Source organism: Staurois parvus, unplaced genomic scaffold, assembly GCF_062004578.1.
Source record: "Staurois parvus isolate SC_StPar_1 unplaced genomic scaffold, SC_StPar_1.0 ptg000205l, whole genome shotgun sequence".
Classification (NCBI taxonomy): domain Eukaryota; kingdom Metazoa; phylum Chordata; class Amphibia; order Anura; family Ranidae; genus Staurois; species Staurois parvus.
The window spans coordinates 8,299,490-8,321,215 of NW_028318001.1; the positions used below are offsets into that span (position 1 = coordinate 8,299,490).

Genomic DNA, 21,726 nt, shown 5'->3' on the forward strand with positions numbered 1-21,726 from the left:
TTTTTGTAGCTACTAACTTTTATTTTTTTACAGAGTGAGTGGAACTCCACTTTAAGGCATCACAGAGAACAAGAGGGCACTCTTTATGTCTGGAGGAAAAGAGATTTAGAGCTGATTCACACATGTACTGTGCGATTGAAGCTCAAGTTTCACAGCTAATTGCCGCAGTAGTTGTTCAGCAGTTCAGGTCAGGTTTAGGCTAGGATTTTATCCCGATCACACATATGCAGTTTAGAAACGTTCTCATAGAGGTCAATAGCCTGTAATCCACACCTGATCTGGACCGCACTGCTCAGAACTCGGACAGGACTCTTTTTCAGTCCACACTGAATCCACACTGCCATTGCATCGGACATATGTGAGCAGGCACCATAGAAAGCAATGTTGTTACACAAGTCATTTGGACTGGATGCAGTTCAAACCACATCCATTCTGCATATATGTGAACCGGCACGTAATCTTTAAATACGGAAAGGTTTCTTCACAGTGAGAGCTGTGAAAATGTGAAATAGACTCCCTCAAAAGATTTTGGCCACCTCAGTAGATTGCTTTAAAAAAGGCCTGGATTCTTTCCTAGATACACAGAATATAACTGGATACTAACATTTATAGGTAAAGTTGATCCAGGGAATATCTGATTGCCTCTCGGGGGATCAAGAAGGACTTTCCTTTCTCTGTAGGAGAAAATTGGATCGTGTTTTGCTGTTTGTTTGTTTTTTTGTTTTCCTCTTGATCAGACGTGGGTACAGGATATATTTTTTTCCCTTTTATGGTTGAACTACATGTTTGTTTTTTCAGCCAGACTAACTATATATATGTAGCAGAGCGTCAAAACATTCATACTAAACTGAGGGAATATTCCCTTGCAAAGTGAACAGCCTATTTGCCTTTAGTAAATCAACCTCAGTGACTCTAAATAATGCAGTTTAGGAAGGCAGATTAAATCAGAACTCCTAATCTGTTTCCTGATCTCTGCCCAAGGAAATATTGAAGCATTTGGGTAACAATGACAGCTAGGCAACTACCATTATCAGGAGATAGCAGCTTCCATATTGTGTCAGAAGCAGTTTACTTTAATGAAGCAGGGTATAAGCATTTGTTAGTCTAAGATGTTGCCAAAATATGTTAATGCTCCTAATAACACAAAAATAGTGATATGGTTTTTATGTTTTAATACTGTTTAGTACTATCATTATTCTCACATGAGCATTATAAAATATAGGTCAGTCTTGCAGATGTGAGAAGGCAACATATCACCTTCCAGTCGCCTGTCAAACACCCTCTGAAAAGCGATCCTCCAGAGATTCCTTTTTAGCGTGACACAATTGTAAATAAGCCCTAATACAGTTGCATCACAATATATTTTCCTATTACTTTTGAAACAATGATAGATTTGCTAAAACAGGCAAACAAGAAATAGGCAGTGAAAGTGTTCCCATAGAGAATGAAAATATCCGGTGAAAGAAGTCAATATGAATCCAGAATACAGGAGTAGTTTAGAGTAAGGATATGAATATCTGTACAGAGATTATTACACTAAGGATCTGCAAAGTACCAGTACAAAAGGTTAATAGAATGCTTTTCAACAAAGAAAAAGAGGTTAAGAATGATACACAGATAATTGCTTATTGAAAAAAAAATGTTCATGTACCATTTACAGTAATAATGAACATTTGCTGATTCCTGTAATTCGACAACAATGAGGTGATTCAGTAAGATATTGTCAACATATTTCTGGTGGTGGGTATGCAGTCAGAAACCCTAATTCATGACATCTGTGTGACAGGTTCATTCTTAGTATTGGTGCATGCAAAAAATAATTTACAACATTTTTCTGTCTGTTGCTGTTGTTTCATCGAATTCATAAATAAATAATTCTATATTGGTGATAAGGAAAATGGAGGTAAATAAGACCTCTTCCATGTTGGAGTCAAATATGTCTGTCTTTGAGACAAAATTCTTCAGAGACAATTCCAGGATAGATTAATGTACATCTTACCGAATCTGTTTCAAGTTGAGCCGTTCTTTAAGGTATGTGCACCACTCTTTATGGATTTCACCTAATATGTCCTAAAACTATAAAAAAAACCTGAATTCAATAAAAAATGTGCAAAAGTTAACTGACTTTAAAATAAACCTTTCATTGGTAAAATATGTGGTAACATGAATGCTATGCAGGCTCCCTTAGGTGAGTGCACCTACCTTGGAGTAGTTTCAGGAGCATCTTGGGAGCCCTCAATCCCTGAGAACTCCAATATGCAAGTACAAACTTCTACAATAAGATCTGAGCACTCACACACCCTAAGCTGCCTCTCATCTCCTAGTATTGACCCTTTAATATGGATGCATACGTTTAAAGTGGTTGTAAAGGTTCAAGGTTTTTTACCTTTGTGCACTGTATGCATAAAGGTAAAAAACCTTTTGTGTGTAGCAGCCCCCCAGCCCTACCTAACACTTACCTGAGCTCCATCCCTATCCAGCGATGTCCATGAGAGCCACGGTTCACAGGACTCTTGATTGACCAACTGGCTCCCGCTGCTGTCAGTCACAGCCAGTGAGCCAACAAGGAGAGGAAGGGGGCGGGCTGAACTGCTTGCTATGGAGGCACCTGACAGGAGGAAGGGGCCAGGAGTGCCAGTGGGGGACCATTGTACAGAGCAGATAAGTATGACTTCTTTGTTATAAAAAAAAACCTTTAATATTACTTTTAAGAGAACTGGGTGAGCAGCGAACTAGGGAAGTTTACTCTAGAAGCACTAGAGTCAAAACAGAGGCTTCCAAACGCTTCCTCTGTGGTTGAAACATTAGATGAAGTCTTTTTAACAGGCAGCAAAGGGGAGGAGTAAAAGTCACACTTTACTTGAGCTACTGAGCTCTGTAATAAACAAAGTTTTTTCTAAGCAAAGCAGTATGGCCTGGAAAACACATGAAAATAGCCTAGATCACCACTTAATTATATGCAATATTGTATATTTACTTGACTTAAAATAGAAATAAAACGCCTTTAAACATTTTTTAGCCTTGATCATAATAATTAAATATAATATCTTCAAAATCTGTGTACAGAACCTTTAAGTTGCATCCAGGCTATGCATAATCCTAATATAATCATTTAAAAGGCCCATAGATATACTATGTTCTACTTTTCTCCAATTTTATAGGGCACTGGGGAAAATCCTAAATACAAATACCACAAGTTTCTTGATTGGCTTTTTGAAATGCATCCGGGGTTTTCTTCAGGGAGATCATGAAAATCAAATATATTGTATTTTGATGAGCTAACAGCTGAGATCACTATGGAATACTACAGTATGTAGATCCCATTAAGGGCATTGATAATGTCCACAAAAGAAGACTGATTGACACTTTGCACTACTTGCAATGGTTCATATAAAGCAGACTACATTGACTGAACCATCAGAGACAGAGAGACTTGTAATAAATCAAATCCATTCATGAAAAAGACAGGGTCTCAATGGAGTACTTTAAGGGTCTGTGTTAGGGTAAGTGAAATTTAATAATTTGATTATTTCAGACTTGATAATGGAAATTTAAGTCTTCTGTAAATTCATTTGTTGCAGCATAGTTTTAAGCTTATCTCTAATCTATGACTAATTAATGAAATTATTTTAATAATCTACTCTATCACAGAATCAGAAAAATCAGAAGGCTCTGAAAAATATATTGTGAAGTTCATAAAGAGTGTCATAATTACTCATTAGACATCTGTCTTGCAGTAGTGCTCAACTTTGTGTTAAGATGGACATACATGGATCAAAATTCGGCCAGTTCAGCAGGAGCCAGCTGAATTTAGATCCATGTATGGGCAGGCTGGTTGTAGAGAAGTCGATCTACCAAACAATTTCTGTACAACCACCCTGTTAGAAAATGTCTGCACCATCAGCACCGCCGGCTATAACCGGTAGTGCTGATCAGTGTAGTCTGTTCCGCTGTCAGAATACAATACCTTAGCAAGTGATTCCCCCATCTTCATCTAATGTGTGGATGGGGAAATCAAGTCATTTTTTTGTCGTTCAATCCACTGAATCAATGAAAATAAAATAATCATGTATGGGCTGCTTTACAAAGGGTTGCTTTACATGAAGTGCTGCCTGCTCAGATCAGTAAGGGATCCATGAGCAGATCCTCTGTTGATTCAGAGCCAAATGTAATGAATGATCCATGCTTGTTCAGTTTGTGTCCGGTGGACACAGGCAGACTTGTGATACCTTTATGGGTGGGCAGATGTAAACAAACTCTGGTGTCTGTTTACATCAGGCTATCTCTGATCTGTCACGTTTAGGTCTTGAAAATTGGAAAAAGACCTAGACAGACTCTGGGGTAGGTAGGTGTAAATGGACACAAGTCCGTTTACATCTGCCCGTCCACAGACCAGCATGGAGCTTCTAGGCAGGTCTTCCTGAAAAATGGACAGGTTCACCTGATCAAAAAGCATTCTAAATGCTTTGCCAAGCTGGTGCCTGTTTTGTAACATAAAACAAAGGGTTGAAAGGGTTTAATACACATGCAATGTTTGGCAGACGTATGGCAAAGCTTGCCAAAAGCCTGAAAGTCAACAGTTTTCCCCAAAAGTAGCTTAGATGCTTGTAATGCATTTGAAAAATGTTTGTGTTTAATGAATTTCCTTCCCCAAGAAAGAAAATCTGTTTAACGAGGCATTTTGAAAGTGCAGAACTTGCAAAATAAGGTCATTCGTTGCCCAGGGCAACAATGTCAAATTGCAAACCCCCCCATGTGAAGTAGAGGATGGGCTAAAAACAGTTTGCATCGCCAAGCTAAAAAGTATGCAGTAGTCGTGGCACACAGTGAACTGAAGAACCTAATAGTGGTGCATATTCTGTACTGCAGAAATATATGGACTATCTGAGGTGAAGGAAGAAATGCCCCTAGATTGGTGTGAGGAGAATCCGGCAGCTACAGGGGAGCCTCAGGGGATTGGTATTTCAGGGGGTGGGGTATATGCACAGATTGACCTGTAAGCAGGATAGCGGATCCTGGGCAAGGCGGCATCTGGGGGATCTGGAGGGGAATTGGAAGGTGCTGTGCAGAAAGCTCCCAGTGCACCTCAACCTACATAAAAAAGTTGCGCCCAGGGCAGGTGCCCCTTCTGCCCACCCCATATCCTGGCCCTGTATGTTACACAAGAAACATGCAGCAGCAAGCAATCACTCACAAATTTAGAAATGTCATGTTGTAACATAATAATCTATACTACATGTGTGGTTTACATAATAGGGAGTCATTTGTTCCATCTGTTTGGCGATTAGTCACTCTTCTTAGCAATTAATTGTAGGGGTTTTAGTAGCATGATTAAGTTGCTAAAATTGTCCATGTAGCTCTAACCTATTTAGTGCAGATGTGTGTTATATGCTTGCATGAACAGCGTTACATGGAATTCTGTTTGTGTGAATGCTGGTGGGATGAAGCACCTACTGATTTCTTACATCTCTCAGGGACCCAGATGATAGGCTTCACCATTAGATTTCCAGGCTACCCCTGAGAGCACAGACTTTACAAATTTAAACAAGAGAATCTGATATATCATGCTAATAAATGGAATCTCATATCTCCTGCTGTGTTCTTCATAATGCAGAACAAATGGAACCACAGCAGATAACATGGGGTCCCCCCTAAGTGAACACAGCTAGGAACTTAGGTGCAGAGATTTCACTGACACTTTTTAGGTTTTGATTGCCTTCAAGGTGATTCACTTCAGTGGATACTTTTCACATTCGCTATGTTTCCATTTAAAGGTTTTGTATTTAAAGTAACATTACCGTCTATGTTTTCTTAAGCTTCTTTCTTTGGCTTAAAATAAGGTCCATCATTATAGCACCTCCAGCACAATAGAGTGAGTTCTAAAACTAGAAGAGTAAAAGTTCAACCTTTAAAAAGGCATGAGCTCCAGGGAATAAGTTTCCTCTCGAATCTTTACACCTCTGCTTTCAGAAATTGTTCTGTTGAAGAATTTCAAATAAACTCTTGCTGCTTTCTTCCACATTCCCCTTCTTTCTTGAAAATTGCATTTCTACATTTGCATTGCAATAAAAAGGACATCTAAATTATAAGGCCATACATATGGAGTCATAATGATTTTGCACCAAACAATCTAACCTGTGGTCAATATTTATTCACCATAATTTACCGTCACTGTTCTGTGCATTTCTGTTAATTCCACCTTTACAGTAGCATGGGGGATGGGTTCGGGGGGTGGTATGTTTGTTTTTGGCACTGTCAGTCCTCCACTGGTAGTTTAAAGAATGTAGGCGTGGAAAGCTGGTGAAAACAGTTAAAGTGTATCTGTGGTCAAAATTTTAAATCATATATTAATTTTCACAGGTATTTCAAATATTTCTAGCTTACTCTTATAAATCTGAAAGATGTTGAGGTTTGTAAACTTACTTTGTGAAGATCTTCATACATTTACTTCTTTAAATTGTGTGACACATATTCACTATGTCCTGTGAGTGGGCACCGCTGTGTCATACATTTCACAAAGCCTGCCTTCTGAACTACAGAGATGCTAAGAGGAGGTGTTCCAGAAGGCTGAGTTAGTACCAGAATCACCACTTGCAGGTAGCAAGGTACCCTGGGATATGTAGTCCTTACAAATTGACAGGTCTCGGCGTCTATCTGAATGAAGCCTTAAAGTGATTCTAAACTCACACTGTTTTATTTATATTATCCCTTCTCTTTGGCACTGTAATTATTTTATTAAAAAAAAAAATATCAAAGTACCTTGTTTTCCTAATCAATATATAGCTGTCACATGACCCAGCCCTTTCCCAGCCTGTCTGCAAGGAAACAATTTCAGGAGGAGCTTCTAGTCCTCTGCTGTTGGCCTCTTGTTCAAAATAAAAATTAAACAGCCTTTAGAATACAAAGTAAAAATAAATAATTAATATCAATGAATTGTTTTAAATTGTAATACAAATATATATTTGAAATGAAATCGTTATTATTTTTTGGCAATAACATGGTATGGGCGGATTTTTGCCAGTCACAGGCTATGTCACACCCCTCCACCCTGAGCCGTAGCCTAACAGGGAGGTGAAGCCTCCATCAATCAAGATGTAATATCCAACCCACAGTGTGTTTAGCTGGTTAGTGGGCATGGAGGAGGAGGGAGGGAGTTGGCTGTCATTAATCACTGTGTATAGGCCCACACATGTTACTCTATAATTTTGTGGGCTGCTCAGATGTGATAGGGAGGAAATGGTTAGGGTAGAAAATACACTGAAAACTGAGCATGTCCACTAGCTGCCAACACTGCTCTGCAAAATCCCCAACTGCAGTGGGGACATGGACAGGAGGGGGAGAAAGAGACCAGTTGGATCAACCAAGTTTTTTACAGTATAGAGAAAATGAATCCCATAGTGACTGTGTGAGTCTGAACTGCATCTAATGCAGCATTTATTGATAGTTTTTTGTGATGTGGGTTTAATGACACTTTTAAGAGTCACTTACAAATTGAAAGTGAAACAAGTCTACTACAGTATTCCCTCACACTTAATCCTTCCCTTAATCCCTAACCCAGCCAGGGTTCCTCTAGAGCAGGGGATTCCAAACCTTCTAAACAAAGGGTCAGTTTACTGTCCTTCAGAGTTCAGGGGGGGGGGGCTGTGGTCAGTGGGAGTAGATAATGCCCCTGCATCAGTGGGAGTAAACAGTACCTCAAGTTTGGTGGTCAGCGGGAGTTAAAAATATTACAAAATGCCTGCAGTTAGTAGGATGAGGAATAGTGCCCCATCATTGGTATTAGTGGGAGGAACAGTACCTCATCATTGGCATTTAGTGGGAGGAATAGTGCCTCATTGTTGGTGTCAGTGAAAGGAATGATGTCTCATTGTTGGTGTCAGTGGGAGGAATAGTGACCCAAGGGCTGAGTAAAGACAAGCACCCGTCCTGCTGGCTGCAGTTTGGAAGCCTCTGATCTAGCAGTTATTAGGGGTTACTAGAGCAATGAGGAGTTTCTGCCTTCTGGTAAGTAACCACTGACTCCAATTATATTTTTAGTTATCTGTAAGGAGGACATTCTACAAACTGACAACCAGTCTAAGGCTAGTCATATAGTGTAACATTGGGTGACAAATATGCAAAGTATGCCACATTCACTTTTACAGCACACTGTTCACGCCAGTGTGTGTGTAACTGTAGTCAAAGTAATTATTAGGAAGGGTTCCCTGAGAGCTGAAAGTTATTTCAAGGGCTCCTCCATGTTGAAGAGGAATGGTGACCTAATCATCATCACTTTAATATATACACCAAAACCTGAGCAATAGTCCATCTGTTTTAACTCCTAACCTTCCCCCTTACACTTAACAACCTAAATATTACAATAAAGTAGAACTATAAGCCAAACTTTTTTTTCCATTTTAGATAGAGTAAGGGAGGATTATAATACCTATCAGTTTTTTTGCCATCTGTGGGCATTAGAGAGACTTTCCATGACTTCCTGTCCCATAGTCAAAACAGGAAGTGAGTGGAAATCCATGAAAATTAAGAAAATCTCTCATGGCCTCCAGGTCACCAAAACTTGTTTCCCCATTTGAAGATTTCCCCTCTCTTACTGTTCTGGGGACAACTAAAAATGTGGGTTTTTGGGTTCAATTATAATAGCAAACAGGACAAATAGAGAGGGCGAATCTCCCCAACTGGGGTAAAGGTGGCAATAAAAGCCTGACAGTTCCTACTCCATCTCCACTCTATCCAAAACTAAAAAAAAGTTTTGGCTTTAGTTATACTTTAATGGTCTCCCAATACTTTGCTGATGGAACAATTGTCCCATGCCAATCCTAACACTTCCCACATCAAATCCTTACAGCTCATCTGTCTTCTCTTCTTCGGTTGACAGTTGTCAGTTTTTCTTACTGTGTTTCTGTTTAAACGCTGTTTGTGTGTGTGTTCATTGTTCATATCCTCTAAAGCTAGGTCGCATGACTTTATAAAAGGTCTTTTTATTGTACAAAATGTTTTTTGGTATAGTATATGTGTATTTAGTTTGGGTTGACAGAGCAGTAAACAGTGCTGAAATGGGACTGAGATGACATTTGTGCTAGGCTTTGACCCTTCAATTGTTCTTTTGTTCTCCCTTTGGTAGCTCAGCTTGTAGTTTATCTTCTTTGTGATTTGCTTTGTGTTTTCATGTGCAAATTAACCTGTTAAAATATGTAAAACCTCAAAAAGGGTTAAGAAAATGGATACAGTGTGCCATTGATGAGATCAGTTCATTGACATTTTCAAACCAAGTGGAGCCAACCTAGTATTCTCATTGGCTACTCAGCCTAAACTATCCCTGTTTGAATCAAATAACAACCATTCAGCACAGCATTGAAACGTTTGCTTGTTATGAAATGTGGACCAATAAAGTTTATGTGCAGGGTTGTTTATTAGTCCCAGTGCCAGCACTTCTTACTTTGGTAATGCCAGCTGTTATTTTCCGTCTTTGTGCAGAATTCTGGTAAGCTTTGGCTTTGAGGAAACAGCAATTGTAAGATTTAGCACCAACAGTATGGGCGATGGTTTAGTACAATCAAGAAAATATTGGTGGTTGCTGAAATCTATTGCGCTGTGACCATCAAACATATTTTAAAATGAGCTGATAAGCTATTCTAGTCTCAGTTGGAAATGAGTTTGAAGCAGCATTGCCAGTGAGATAAGAAATTCAGTAAGACCCAGAGGACTTCATACTCCAGATGTCTAATTTATATTCAGGATAATCTCACAGAGGGAGATCCCAGATTGCAGACCCTATTACAACAGATATAGCATATGTTTTATTCCTGACCCCAGATATAAAATGAGCATCAGATTATACTAATCATGTTGGCACACATAGATTTTTCTGAAGAACCTAAGGTTAACTATGTATTTCATCATCTGTTCTTAAAAGGGAAGTTCCCTTTTACGTCGTTCCTTTCTTCTGTCCTATGTAGAGAAGAAAAACGAGTGCCTCCTTGGAACTTCCAAATCAGAGGCAATCAAGAGCTAGTAAAAGAGTTTACAGAAGTGGAGTACTCAATCTGTCAAAGTCCCTCTTACACATATCAATAGAGTTTATTTAATCCAATACTGTCGTAAATGAGAACAGTGGATGGGAAGCACATTTACATCTACATACCCATAAGAGAAGTAAGGGAATTCCTTTTTTTCCCAAATCATACTTACCTAGGTGGATGCAGCATCAATCTGGTCCCTGCTAGTTCTAAGGATGAGAACTCAGCGATCACATGACCACTGATCGCTGCTCCGAGCGGAGAGAGCGGTGATCATCAGTCATCACCGCTGTGTACTCTGCCCCCCACCACACACACACTCTCACTGGAGCATTGGGCTGTGGAGGGGGAGGGAGCGACTGGATCAGGTTTTCAGCAGATCGCTGATAGGCTGAGCCAGGCGAAACTCCAGACTCTGGGGTGGATCCTGACTTTAAGTCCTCATGCACACTTGACATTTTTACAGCTGCTGTTTTTGGCTTTTGATATTTTTTTCTACAGCCAGTAAACCCCCCAGCATGTTATCCTATGTGTCCATGCACACATAGACTGGAATCAACGTTTTTTGGCTGGAAAAAAAAACCCAGGACTAGTGGGTTTCTAGAAGAGTTTTTTGCTGTAAAAACGCTCTAATGCTGGAAAACACAGTAAAACGCTGCAAATCTGCATTGTTAAAAAAAATTTTGGCCCCCAGAAAATGCAAATCTGGGAAAACGCCGCTAATCGCGGCAAAACAATGCTAAACGCTAATGCAAAAACACTAAAAAAAGCTGAAAAACTAATGCTTTTAACATGACTTTACACAGCTAACGTTACCAGCGTTATCAAAACGTCCCATGTGCATGAGGATTAAAGTCGGGATCTTTCCTCAACCTGGACCGGCTGAGTGACGTCAGCCAACAGTGAGCTTCAGCCTGCTGTCAGTTGAAAACATGTCACATGAATGCAGAACAAAATGCACTCCTGTGATCCACAAGACAAGTACAGCCAAAGGAGCTTCGGCTGTACTTCTCCTTTAAATATGAACACTATGTTACAGATGTTTTTTAATTGTAGCAATTGAAAACAACCCACACTTTCTGTGAAACAATACCACAGTACCCAATTATAAATGAAAAAGCTATTTAAAAACAGTGACATCAATTTGAAATTATATCTAAAGCCATTTTTTTTTCATTTTGAATAGAGTAAGGGAGGGTTAAAGCAGAACTAAACCCATTGATTTTTCAGTTTCACAAATCAGTTACATTCCCCGCACGTGCCGGGAATACTAGCTGTCACATTTGCTTTGTATTCTCAACCAAACTGTCAAACCATCAAATGGCTGGTGTCATAACTGATCACATGTGCAGCACCATGGCAGTTTCAGATCAGAGGCTAAGATGGCAGCTTCCTTGGATGAAAAGAATATAAGGGTTTGATTCTGTTTTACAATTGATGTCAGTTTTTTAATTTTTAAAGTTTGATTTGTCTATCTTACTAGGGAATTTTCCCTTCGCTTTTTGCCATGTAGACTCAACAGGAAGTGAAAGGATATCTCTCCAGCACAAGGGAAATCCCTTAGACAGTTAACAAATATACTACCATTGGAAGAGTTCCCAGATATTCCTGTGCTGGCTACTCACAATATTGGATTTACCCTCACTTTTATTCCTGATGGCATTGCTGATCAGAACAATTAAAGGGAGACTTGGAACATGGAAAGAAATAAAAACCTCATGGGGGTTAACCCACCCCCACTCTATCCAAATCTAATAAAAAGTATTGCCTCTAGTTATGTTTTAAGTATGTTTGTTGTTGTATCATGCAGTTCTCTTTTGCTTTATATTTTCAATAAAAGTGTCCCGAGATTAGAGTTTTTAGATCTTGCTGTCAGTTGAATTGAATTTTAGTATAAGTTGCATCCTGCAAATGCAACAAGAATTGCTTGAAAGTTAGTCTCTTTTGGAGTGCTGTACAGTAGAATAGCATGCCCGCATATAATTGTTTTCCTTAAAGTGGAACTACACTGCATCTTAGCACCAGAAACCAAAAGTGATATTTCATATTTAACCACTTCCCATCCAGGCCATTTACATACACGGCCAGACGGGAGCAGTGCCGAAGCGGGTGGACGCATTCACTGCCTGTGCGCACTCCCTAGGAGCGTGTGGCACTGCAATCTGCGGCACCAATCGCTGTACGGGACCTCTGTATGAGGTCCTGATCATGTGATACTGATTGGCCAATCAGTGATCACATGAATAGTAGTAAGCAAGATTTCACTTCCTGACATCATTGCTTACTACTAGTGAAATCTGTGAATGATCACAGAGGTCACATGGTACAAGGCTATTCACAACAACCTTCTATCATGTGACAGGCTGTGACCAATCACAGCTCTCACAGTATTTCTCAATGGCTGCAAGAATGCAGCCAGAGAGAAGGAGAAATTATTGCTTTTACAGCCTTTATGGGTGTAAAAGCAATCAGTGTAAAAAAAAAAATCTTCATCACCCCCCACAAGTAGTACAGTGTCACTATGGTGACACTGTACTGCTAGGGTGACAGTATGTTCAAAAAAATAAATAATAATATAAAAAATAAAATAAAAATGTAAAAACATTTTTTAAAAATTATAATTTTTGGTTATAAACTAATTTGTTTTTTTTTTTTTTACTACAAAAAGATAGCTGAATACATTTTGGCCAAAATTTATGAAGAAAGATTATTTATTTGCAAAATGTTATAAGAAAAACATTTTTTTTCCAAAATGTTTGGACTTTTTCATTTATATAGCAAAAAAATAAAAATCCCAGTGATGAATAAATACCACCAAAATAAAGTTTTATCTGTCTCAAAAAAATGCTAACAAATTCATATGGGTACAGTGTTTCATGACGGAGCAATTGAAATTCAAAGTGTGATAGCATTGAAAGCTGAAAATTGGCCTGGACAGGAAGGGGGTGGAAGTGTCCAGACTTGAAGTTGTTAATACGCAAAGCAAACCCATCCATCCATGTCTCCATACTTTATTTTGCTGAGAAATCAATATGGAAACACCCCCCTAGCATTTCTGGCTGTGGCCATTTTGAGTAAGGGCAAATTATCCCTGTTAAATGTACTTCCTGGAATCCATCTACCCTTAGCGCAGGCAGGAGGGTGTGCTTAGCTGAGGAAACCCTTCCCTCCTGAGGACCACTGGGATATGTTACATCATTTGCCTAGGCCTGGAAACCAGGAGGAAGTAACTGAAGAAATAGTAATAAAAAAAAAATAAAAAAGGAAAAAAGAAAGTAAATATAATATACTTTTCTATCTTTACTAATGCTAGCAGCATAAGGATTAAAATTGTCAATGTTGAATTATAGAATGAAGTTTCTCTTTAAAGGGGCCTTTTTAAAGAATGCAGTTTGTTGCTTGCACCTTGCTGCAGTAGAATGTCTTTAGTAATTAATTTATTCATTTCTGTTCTAGAAATTATATGGTGCAGACATATATAGAGTCCATGCACACTGGGCATAAAAATGCTGTATATATGTACTGGCCTTTGGCCTTTTTTGCTGCAGCCTGTATAAGTAACTCTTTGCCAGTCTACGTGTCCATGCACATTAGTGGGTTTACAGGAATATTTTCAGAGAAGCGTTTTCAGGCTGAAAAAGAAAACATCACAAGTGCGATTTTGAGAGGAGCTTCCTGGCAGAAAAAATGCTTGCCGTGCCTAAACATGCATGAACGCAGTGTTTAGGACCGTTCACCATTTTCAAGTGTACATTATCTATAGTGAAAATTGAGCAGATGGGAATGTTCTAGGGAAAAAAAGCACTTATAAAAGCAAAACCTCTCGTAAACTCTGTACAACACGAACCACTATGTGCGTTCTTTATGCTGCTTTTTCTGCCAGAGGCTTTGACATTTTTTCCAGCCTCCTAGTGTGCATGGACCATTACAGTGCTTTGCAGGATACATAGAATTGTGCATATCAGTCCCTATTGCTCAAAGCAGTCATTCATTATTACATTTGAGGTATTGTTAATTTTCAACAAGCACATATTTGAAGTTAATATTGCAGTATTTACTCTAAAGTAGTTTACCATAAAGTAATTATGAGACTTTCTTACATGATTGTTTTTCCATATTTATGTTATTGAATTAAAAATAGAAATTTGTAACTAACCCATTAGGGAGTTAGGAAGTGTATTACTATTATTAAGATGTCACTCAGCAGGAGTGGAGCATATTTGCATATACAGCTGAAGCTTAGTATTCATTTATATTGACAATGTTGTTATACATGTACTGCTGCCACCCCTGTACAATAGGATGAAGTGCTGAAAGCATTTAGCTTGCAGTATATTTTATACTTTTAGCAAAATGTATGTGAATGTTTATAGTGTAAATCTAGTCTAATTCTAACTAAGGCTAAACCTACTCTCATCCCCAGGGATTTTTTTCTCAGCGAATAGGTGCAGGAATTCCCCTCCTCTGAGTAACCCTTGTCTCCGCCCCCATACCCACCTCCAAGGACCATCCCTTTGTGTAACCTCCTACCCACCTCCTAGCACTGCCCCGTTTTGAGAATACAGAACAAAGTATCATTTTCTATGGAATGTGTTAATAACAAGAAAAGCAGTAAAATAGATCCCTTGCAGCCGGCAACAATAGACCCCCAGCAACAATAGATCCCACTCACAGCAATAGACTCCCCCAGCAACAATAGATCCCCACACAACAATAGACTCCTACAGCAACAATGGACCCTTCGCAACAAAATACTACCCCTGCAACAATAGATCCACACAAGCAGCAATAGAACCCCAGCAGCAGAAACAGATCTCCCAGCAGCCAACATCAGTAGACCTCTCCCTCGACAGTAGATCCCTCCAAGTAACAATTGACCCCCAGAAACATAAGATCCCTCCCCCCAGTAACAGTAGATTCCCCACCAGCAACAATAGACCTCCACTTAAAAATAGATCCTCTCCAGCGACAATAGATCACCAAACAGCATCAACAGACCCTCCTGTAAACAGTGCTGGAGGCGCCAAAACTGTGTTCCTCCACATTTCTGCTGAAAAAAAGCCCTGCTCACGCCTATTCTATCTACTTTGTGAAAGAAAAGAAGTCTATGCTTACCTATTCTGACGCCACTCTAGTCTGGTCACATGATCAGGTCCCAGCACTGGCTTCAGGGTAGAGGAGGAACAGCCAACAATGGTTGTTCCATAGTAAGCCTATGGGTGACTTCATCGCTCAGCCATGTTTGCTGCCTCTTCTCTACACTGAAGCCAACGCTGGGACCTGATCATGTGACCGGACCAGAGCGGCTTCAGAATAGGTAAGTATAGACATCTTTCACAGGTTAGATAGAATAGGCTTAGAATGCGGGTAGGAGTAGGTTTAGCCTTAGTTAAAATTTGATTGGAGCGACACTAACTGTTTTTACCATCCTAAACCATCACAGTAAATAGCATAAGTCAGAGAAAGAGCTATGCTCATGAAGTGTGTATATATATATATATATATGTATATATATATATATATATATACAGTATCTCACAGACGTGAGTACACCCCCTCACATTTTTGTAAATATTTTATCTTTTCATGTGACAACACTGAAGAAATGACACTTTGCTACAATGTAAAGTAGTGAGTGTACAGCTTGTATAACAGTGTAAATTTGCTGTCCCCTCAAGATAACTAAACACACAGCCATTAATGTTTAAACTGCTGGGAACAAAAATTAGTACACCCCTAAGGAAAAATGTCCAAATCGGGCCCAATTAGCCATGTTTCCTCCCCGGTGTCATGTGACTCATTAGTGTTACAAGGTCTCAGGTGTGAATGGGGAGCAGTTGTGTTAAATTTGGTGTTATCGCTCTCACTCTCTCATACTGGTCACTGGAAGTTCAACATGGCACCTCATGGCAAAGAACTCTTTGAGCATTTGAAAAAAAGAAATGTTGCTCTACATAAAGATGGCCTAGGCTATAAGAAGATTGCCAAAACCCTGAAACTGAGCTGCAGTATGGTGGCCAAGACCATACAGCAGTTTAGCAGGACAGGTTCCACTCAGAACAGGCCTTGCCATGGTCGACCAAAGAAGCTGAGTGCATGTACTCAGCGTCATATCCAGAGGTTGTTTTTGGGAAATAATAAAATAGTTTTAGCCGTTTTTCTTACCAATCGGCCTACTTTCGATTACACTGAAAGATAAATTGAGCTGCCATCCAAATATATATATATAATTTTTTTTTTTGTTAAATTGTGAGTCTACCAAGATGTCATCTCTAGACGTACTAATAATGCAAATGTTAATAGTACATACGTTTCTTTTATTCCAGGTATTTCCATACTATATACTTAGGGATCCGCAGCAGGAGAAGCGGAGAGAATGACAGATGGAGGTTCTACTGGAAGATGGTATACGAGTATGCAGATGTGAGTATGCTGCATTTGCTCGCCACATTTCTGGAGAGCGCTCCACAGCTTGTCCTGCAGCTCTGCATTGTCATACAGACTCGGAGCTTACAGGCTGTTCAAGGTAAGAAAATGTTTCTTTTATGTTTGAAATGTCACCACATCACCGCAGTATTAGATTAGATTTATGTAGCATCTAATCTTCCAGTAATATCAAATCTCAAAGCTTCTTAATCTTCTAAGTGTGATTACCTTTAAAATCTCTTTATAATCTGTCTTCCCAGGTTTGTTGCTGGCTAAGTTAACTAGGTAATGGAAAGACAAGATGGTTGGCCGCACAGACAGCGATGTAGTAGATGAAATCCTGTTAGGGATCCGGGTATGACCAGAAATGTGTGGGAACACAGGTGTAGTCAGGGCTGGAGAGGTGGAATGGTCAGGCAGGCCGTTTGGCACTGTTAAGCACCGCCTGGCGGTGTCTCTAGCAGCCCACAGCATGGGGTTCCTCAGGGCGCGGGGTCTAAGTCCCAATCTGCTTATTCACCAGGGCCCCTGATGGTGGGAATGGACTTGGAGCAGACTGAGACCAGGTCGCGACCCCTGAGTACGTCCGGCAATGGTAGAGAGCGTCGTCAGAGGTGTGCGGGGAAAGGAGCCTGACATGAAGAGGCTGACAGACCTGGTAACAGGGACAGATCTGTGCAGGATGGATGGATGGATCGTCTGGGTAGCATAGGCGTAGTCAGGCAGGCCAGGTCAGCAACGTGCGGGCAACGAGGTACCGGAGGAGCAGGCAGAGAATGATCAGGGTCACAAGCCGGGTTCAGTAACTCACGGGCAGCGCGGTACAGAGGATCAGGCATAAGGATGGTCAGGCAAGCCAGGGGTTAAACAGGAGATGGTCAGCAGGGTCAGGAACAATGCAGAGTTTGGCAGCAGAAGATTCACAGGATACCGGGTACAGGGGCTCATGGGAAACAAACACCAAGGCACTGATTGCAGGCCTGGTCCTGCTTAAATAGACCTCCTGCAATCAGCCTCAGGTGGTCGTTTGATTGCAGGAGTGAGACCCTGGCTGCTGAAAGCACCCTCTGGTAGGAGCTTGTATTGCAGCCCACAGAGCAAGTGAGCCACAGCACCACCAGTGGTGAGTCCATTCCTGACAAATCCTTTATTGAAATCCTTTACACACAATGTGATAAGAGCATGGTAGCTCCAAGACTGTGCAGAGGAGCAGTAGACGCATTTCACATGAACACGTGCTTAGTGCTTAGTAGTAGTAATGACTAAGCACGTGTTCGTGTGAAACGCGTCTACTTCTCCTCTGCACAGTCTTGGAGATACCATGTTTTTATCACATTGTGTGTAAAGGATTTCAATAAAGCATTTCATCTACTACATTGCTGTCTGTGCGGCCAACCATTTTGTCTTTCCATTGCATCTGCGATCACGGATTGGGCCAGCACCTGCGTGTCTGTGGAGGGGTTATACAGATTCGGCACTCACCTGGAGCAGGGGAGGACTGACCGAGGGCCCTGGGTCAGTAGGGGGCCCCATGAGATGCCCCTGGTCCTTTTTCATAGGCTTTTTTGAGTTTGGGCAAGGACACAGGGACCCCATGATCCCCTATTGCCCGGGGGCCCCATGAGTTGTCAGTCCACCCCTGACCTGGAGCGGTTCTTTTGTTTTCTCATTAAGTTAAATAGGTGTATTTGAGCTGATTCCAAAGCTAATACACTACTTTGGGACAGCAGTTCTAGTATGAATGAAGCTTCCATACAGCAGTTGTGGACTTTATTCATGCAAACATCATATTAATACGTTGCAATTTTGTTAGTGCTTGTGTGGAAGTCATAGAATTGTACTTTGCTATGTGCATAATAGCAAGGCCAACAAACCTACAATTGTAAAAAAAAAGTGAATGTTGTTCTTAAATAAGGAGGTTTTTTTGCTAAATAATTGTAACTATTTGCATGTAAGTTTGTAGTACTACATTTAAAAAAATACACAAAATGTAAAAAAATATATATATTTTTTTATTTTTAAATAACCAATTTTCTTTGCAATATAATTTTAATGTCCATAAAAAAGTGAAAAAACCCAGAACATGATTTTACTTTTGTGGAGTTTTGACCCATCTTAGTTTCCAAGAGGGAAAGCAAATTTTGGATACCATAATGTTTATAAAAACTATCTCTATTCATCTATATTCATTATGACATATTCATACTGGATTATAAGCTCTGCAGTACTCCCTATCTATTGGTCAAAAGTGTAAGGTAAGTGGGGGGGGGGGGGGACACTTTGGCTTCTTCTCCTTGGATGCCAAAGGGCCCTGTCCTAGCAATTATAGAATGCATGCCCAGGTGCTTCTAACTACCCTCAGGTATTTTCTAGGTTATGAAACTATACCCGTGAACATCAAAGTAGGGAAGCATAGTTTTGTGCTGCTCTCTTGCTTCCCTTGCCTTGCTATTGGTCAGTTATAGTGTTACTAAACCTAGGACCCTGCATTCACTATATCTGGTCTCCCACAGTATACAGAACATGGAAATGCAATTATTTTAGTAAATATAAACTGCTAAATACCTGTTCTCATCAGCAGTTAGAGCAGTCTTGTAACTATATATATATATTTAAAGCGGAACTTCCCCTTTTGGGTGGAGCTGCGCTTTAAATCATAAAATACTAGTACATTATGACACACTTACCTGTACACAGAGCCCTCCAACGCAACACTGCCTTGGCCACCAGGCGCCGCCATCTTCACCCGGTGTTCCTTCCGGGGTTGCGTGTTTTGGCAGTATGAATGGCCAGAGCAGAGATTATGTCACTCCTGTGCATGAGCATGGGTGCCCTTCACCGGCTGAATGCTGTGTGAACACCTGCTAAACGATGCAAGTTTAGGAAATTTTCACTGTACTTCCAGGTAATCCTTATTATAGGCTTACTTGTAGGTACAACTTACAAAGTGGACTTTACTTCCACTTTAAGACCTCTGTGTGGACCTGGAGAGGATTTATTGTATAGCAGAAGAAAATAGGGTGTGTGTCAGACCAATCCTGATTACTGTGAATACTAGGTGCTGATTACTGAGTGCACTAGGTTTTCCTTTGTTGCCTATTTGCCTCCACAGTTATATTTAGGCAGACTGCACAACTGCAGTAACAGAAAAGTGGAGGTAAGGCTACCAAAATGGAGGTTGTAGATCATAGTTGAGTTTGGCTTGTTATTTTCTCATTACAATTGTCATACTTAGCTTTAGTTGCAAAGCCTATTCAAATAGTAATATGACATTATATATGTATGTGTATTCAGTATTATGTTGCTAAGATTTAGAATGATGGTGATTTTCAAAAGGTTTACATGTAACTACCCAGCATTCCTGGCTGCAGTATTGTGTTGACAAATTACTGTCATGGAATAAAGTGGATGAGCATTCATTTGCTGCTGTTGAAAATCTAATAAACATGAAATGATTCCAATTGTTTCCTGCCAAAAGAATATTATCATTCCAAATACTGATCAGCATTTGTTCGTCATACATTTCTTAATTGAAGATTCTCAGTGAAGACCATCTTGGGAGTTTATTTTAATCAGAGTGTTTTGTGAAAGCTCCATTCAATGCCCTATCAACAACGATAATTTTCATTGAAAAAATGCATTTCCTTTATCTTGCCGTGAAAGCCGACACAAAGAGTTAAGTATTTGACTTGTTAGTTTAGCAAACAAAATGGTAGTGCCATTATAAACATATACAACTGATGATGCATTTTCTTTGGCCAGCTGGAACTAGTTTTATTTTCATCCTACTCTATTCATCAGATCAAGTTAAAACATAAATAGGGGATGATTTACTAAAGGCAAATAGAGTGTTCATTTTGCAAGGGAAGTTGCACTTTGGAAGGAAAATTGTACCAAAGCTTAGTGAAGGAGGTGAAGTTCTGATTTCCATTATCCAATCAATGTGCAATCAAAAATGCAGTTTTTTTTTCATTTCATTTTCCTTGCACATGATTGGGGCATTCTTTGCAAAGTGGAACACTTTCACTAGGCTCTGGAGCAAATTCCCTTGCAAAGTGCTATATGTTAGTAAATCAACCCCATACAGTTACAGAAGACAATGGAGCTACAGTGAATGCTTTAGAAAAAAACTAAACATCTAAAGAATGTAATATATGAATATATGGCTAGTGTGGCAACTGCAGCTTGTAGCGCTGTTGTCCTAAGTTAAAATGCAGCCGTTTCAGTCCACTCATTAGTGTGTTAATTGCCCTTATATTGACTGTATTGTTGCACTTACAAAAACCAGAAACTGAATTGTATGTAAAAGTATGAGAGTGAGTGATAAAAAGAATGGGCCTACATGGCAAACAAGATCATTAAAGCCAAAATCAATCTTTTTGTTTTAGGTGGCTCAAATCACCCAATGTTAAGTTTTTTTTTTCATTTTGTTTCTCCCACAGAGCCATTATCCAGTTGTCACTATTGTACCACATTTCTCATTTTTTGTTTATTTTGCATTATAGAGAATCTACAAAAGGACTTTAAGGTTGATTTGATAAAACTGGAGAGTGCAAAATCGGGTGCAGCTCTGTTCAGAAACCAGTCGGTTGAAGAAAGAAGCTAATTGGCTACCATGCAGAGCTGCACCATATTTTGTACTCTCCAGATATCTTGACAGGGATGTAGGAAGCAAGTGTGTGATGCAGCTTGCCAATATTCACGTAAACACATCTGGTGTGTGTGGAGATGGCCATTAAATAAATAATAAGTTGCAGTCAGATACTTCATGTGAAATTCTGACATTGTTTCGTCCCCTAGCATTTACCTATGTCATTGACTGCCTAGGCAGCTTGGACTATGCCTTTCATTGATCACAGCATGAAGTATTGTTGACTCAATAACAGGTAGAGGCATACTGTCAGCAGCATATCTCTCTAAGCATTATGTCCTTCTTTCAATAATGTATTTGGGCAGAAGTACTGTATATTTTCCCAAACAATACAGCCACAAACAGTAGTACACTGCTCAAAAAATTAAAGGAACTCTAAAAACACATCAGATCTCAATGGGGAAAAATCTCATGCTGGATATCTATACTGATATGGACTGGGTAATGTGTTAGGAAAGTAAAGATGACCCATCATTTGATGGAAATGAAAATGATCAACCTACAGAGGACTGAATTCAAAGACACCCTGAAAATCAAAGTGAAAATATGATGCAGCAGGCTAGTCCATTTTGCTGAAATTTCATTGCAGTAGTTTGTATAGCCCCCATGTGCTTGTATGCATGGCTGACAACG

At 39.8% G+C, this 21,726-nt stretch overlaps 1 protein-coding gene across 1 annotated transcript in view; it reads left to right on the top strand.

Annotated features, from left to right (window-relative positions):
* The window catches only part of XKR4 (XK related 4), a 388,654-nt gene that overhangs the window by 262,169 nt on the left and 104,759 nt on the right, over nucleotides 1-21,726 (top strand). The window contains exon 2 of the mRNA XM_089678447.1: nucleotides 16,343-16,542. Coding sequence (XP_089534573.1) covers nucleotides 16,343-16,542 — 200 coding nt within the window. The remainder of the gene's footprint in view (nucleotides 1-16,342; nucleotides 16,543-21,726) is intronic.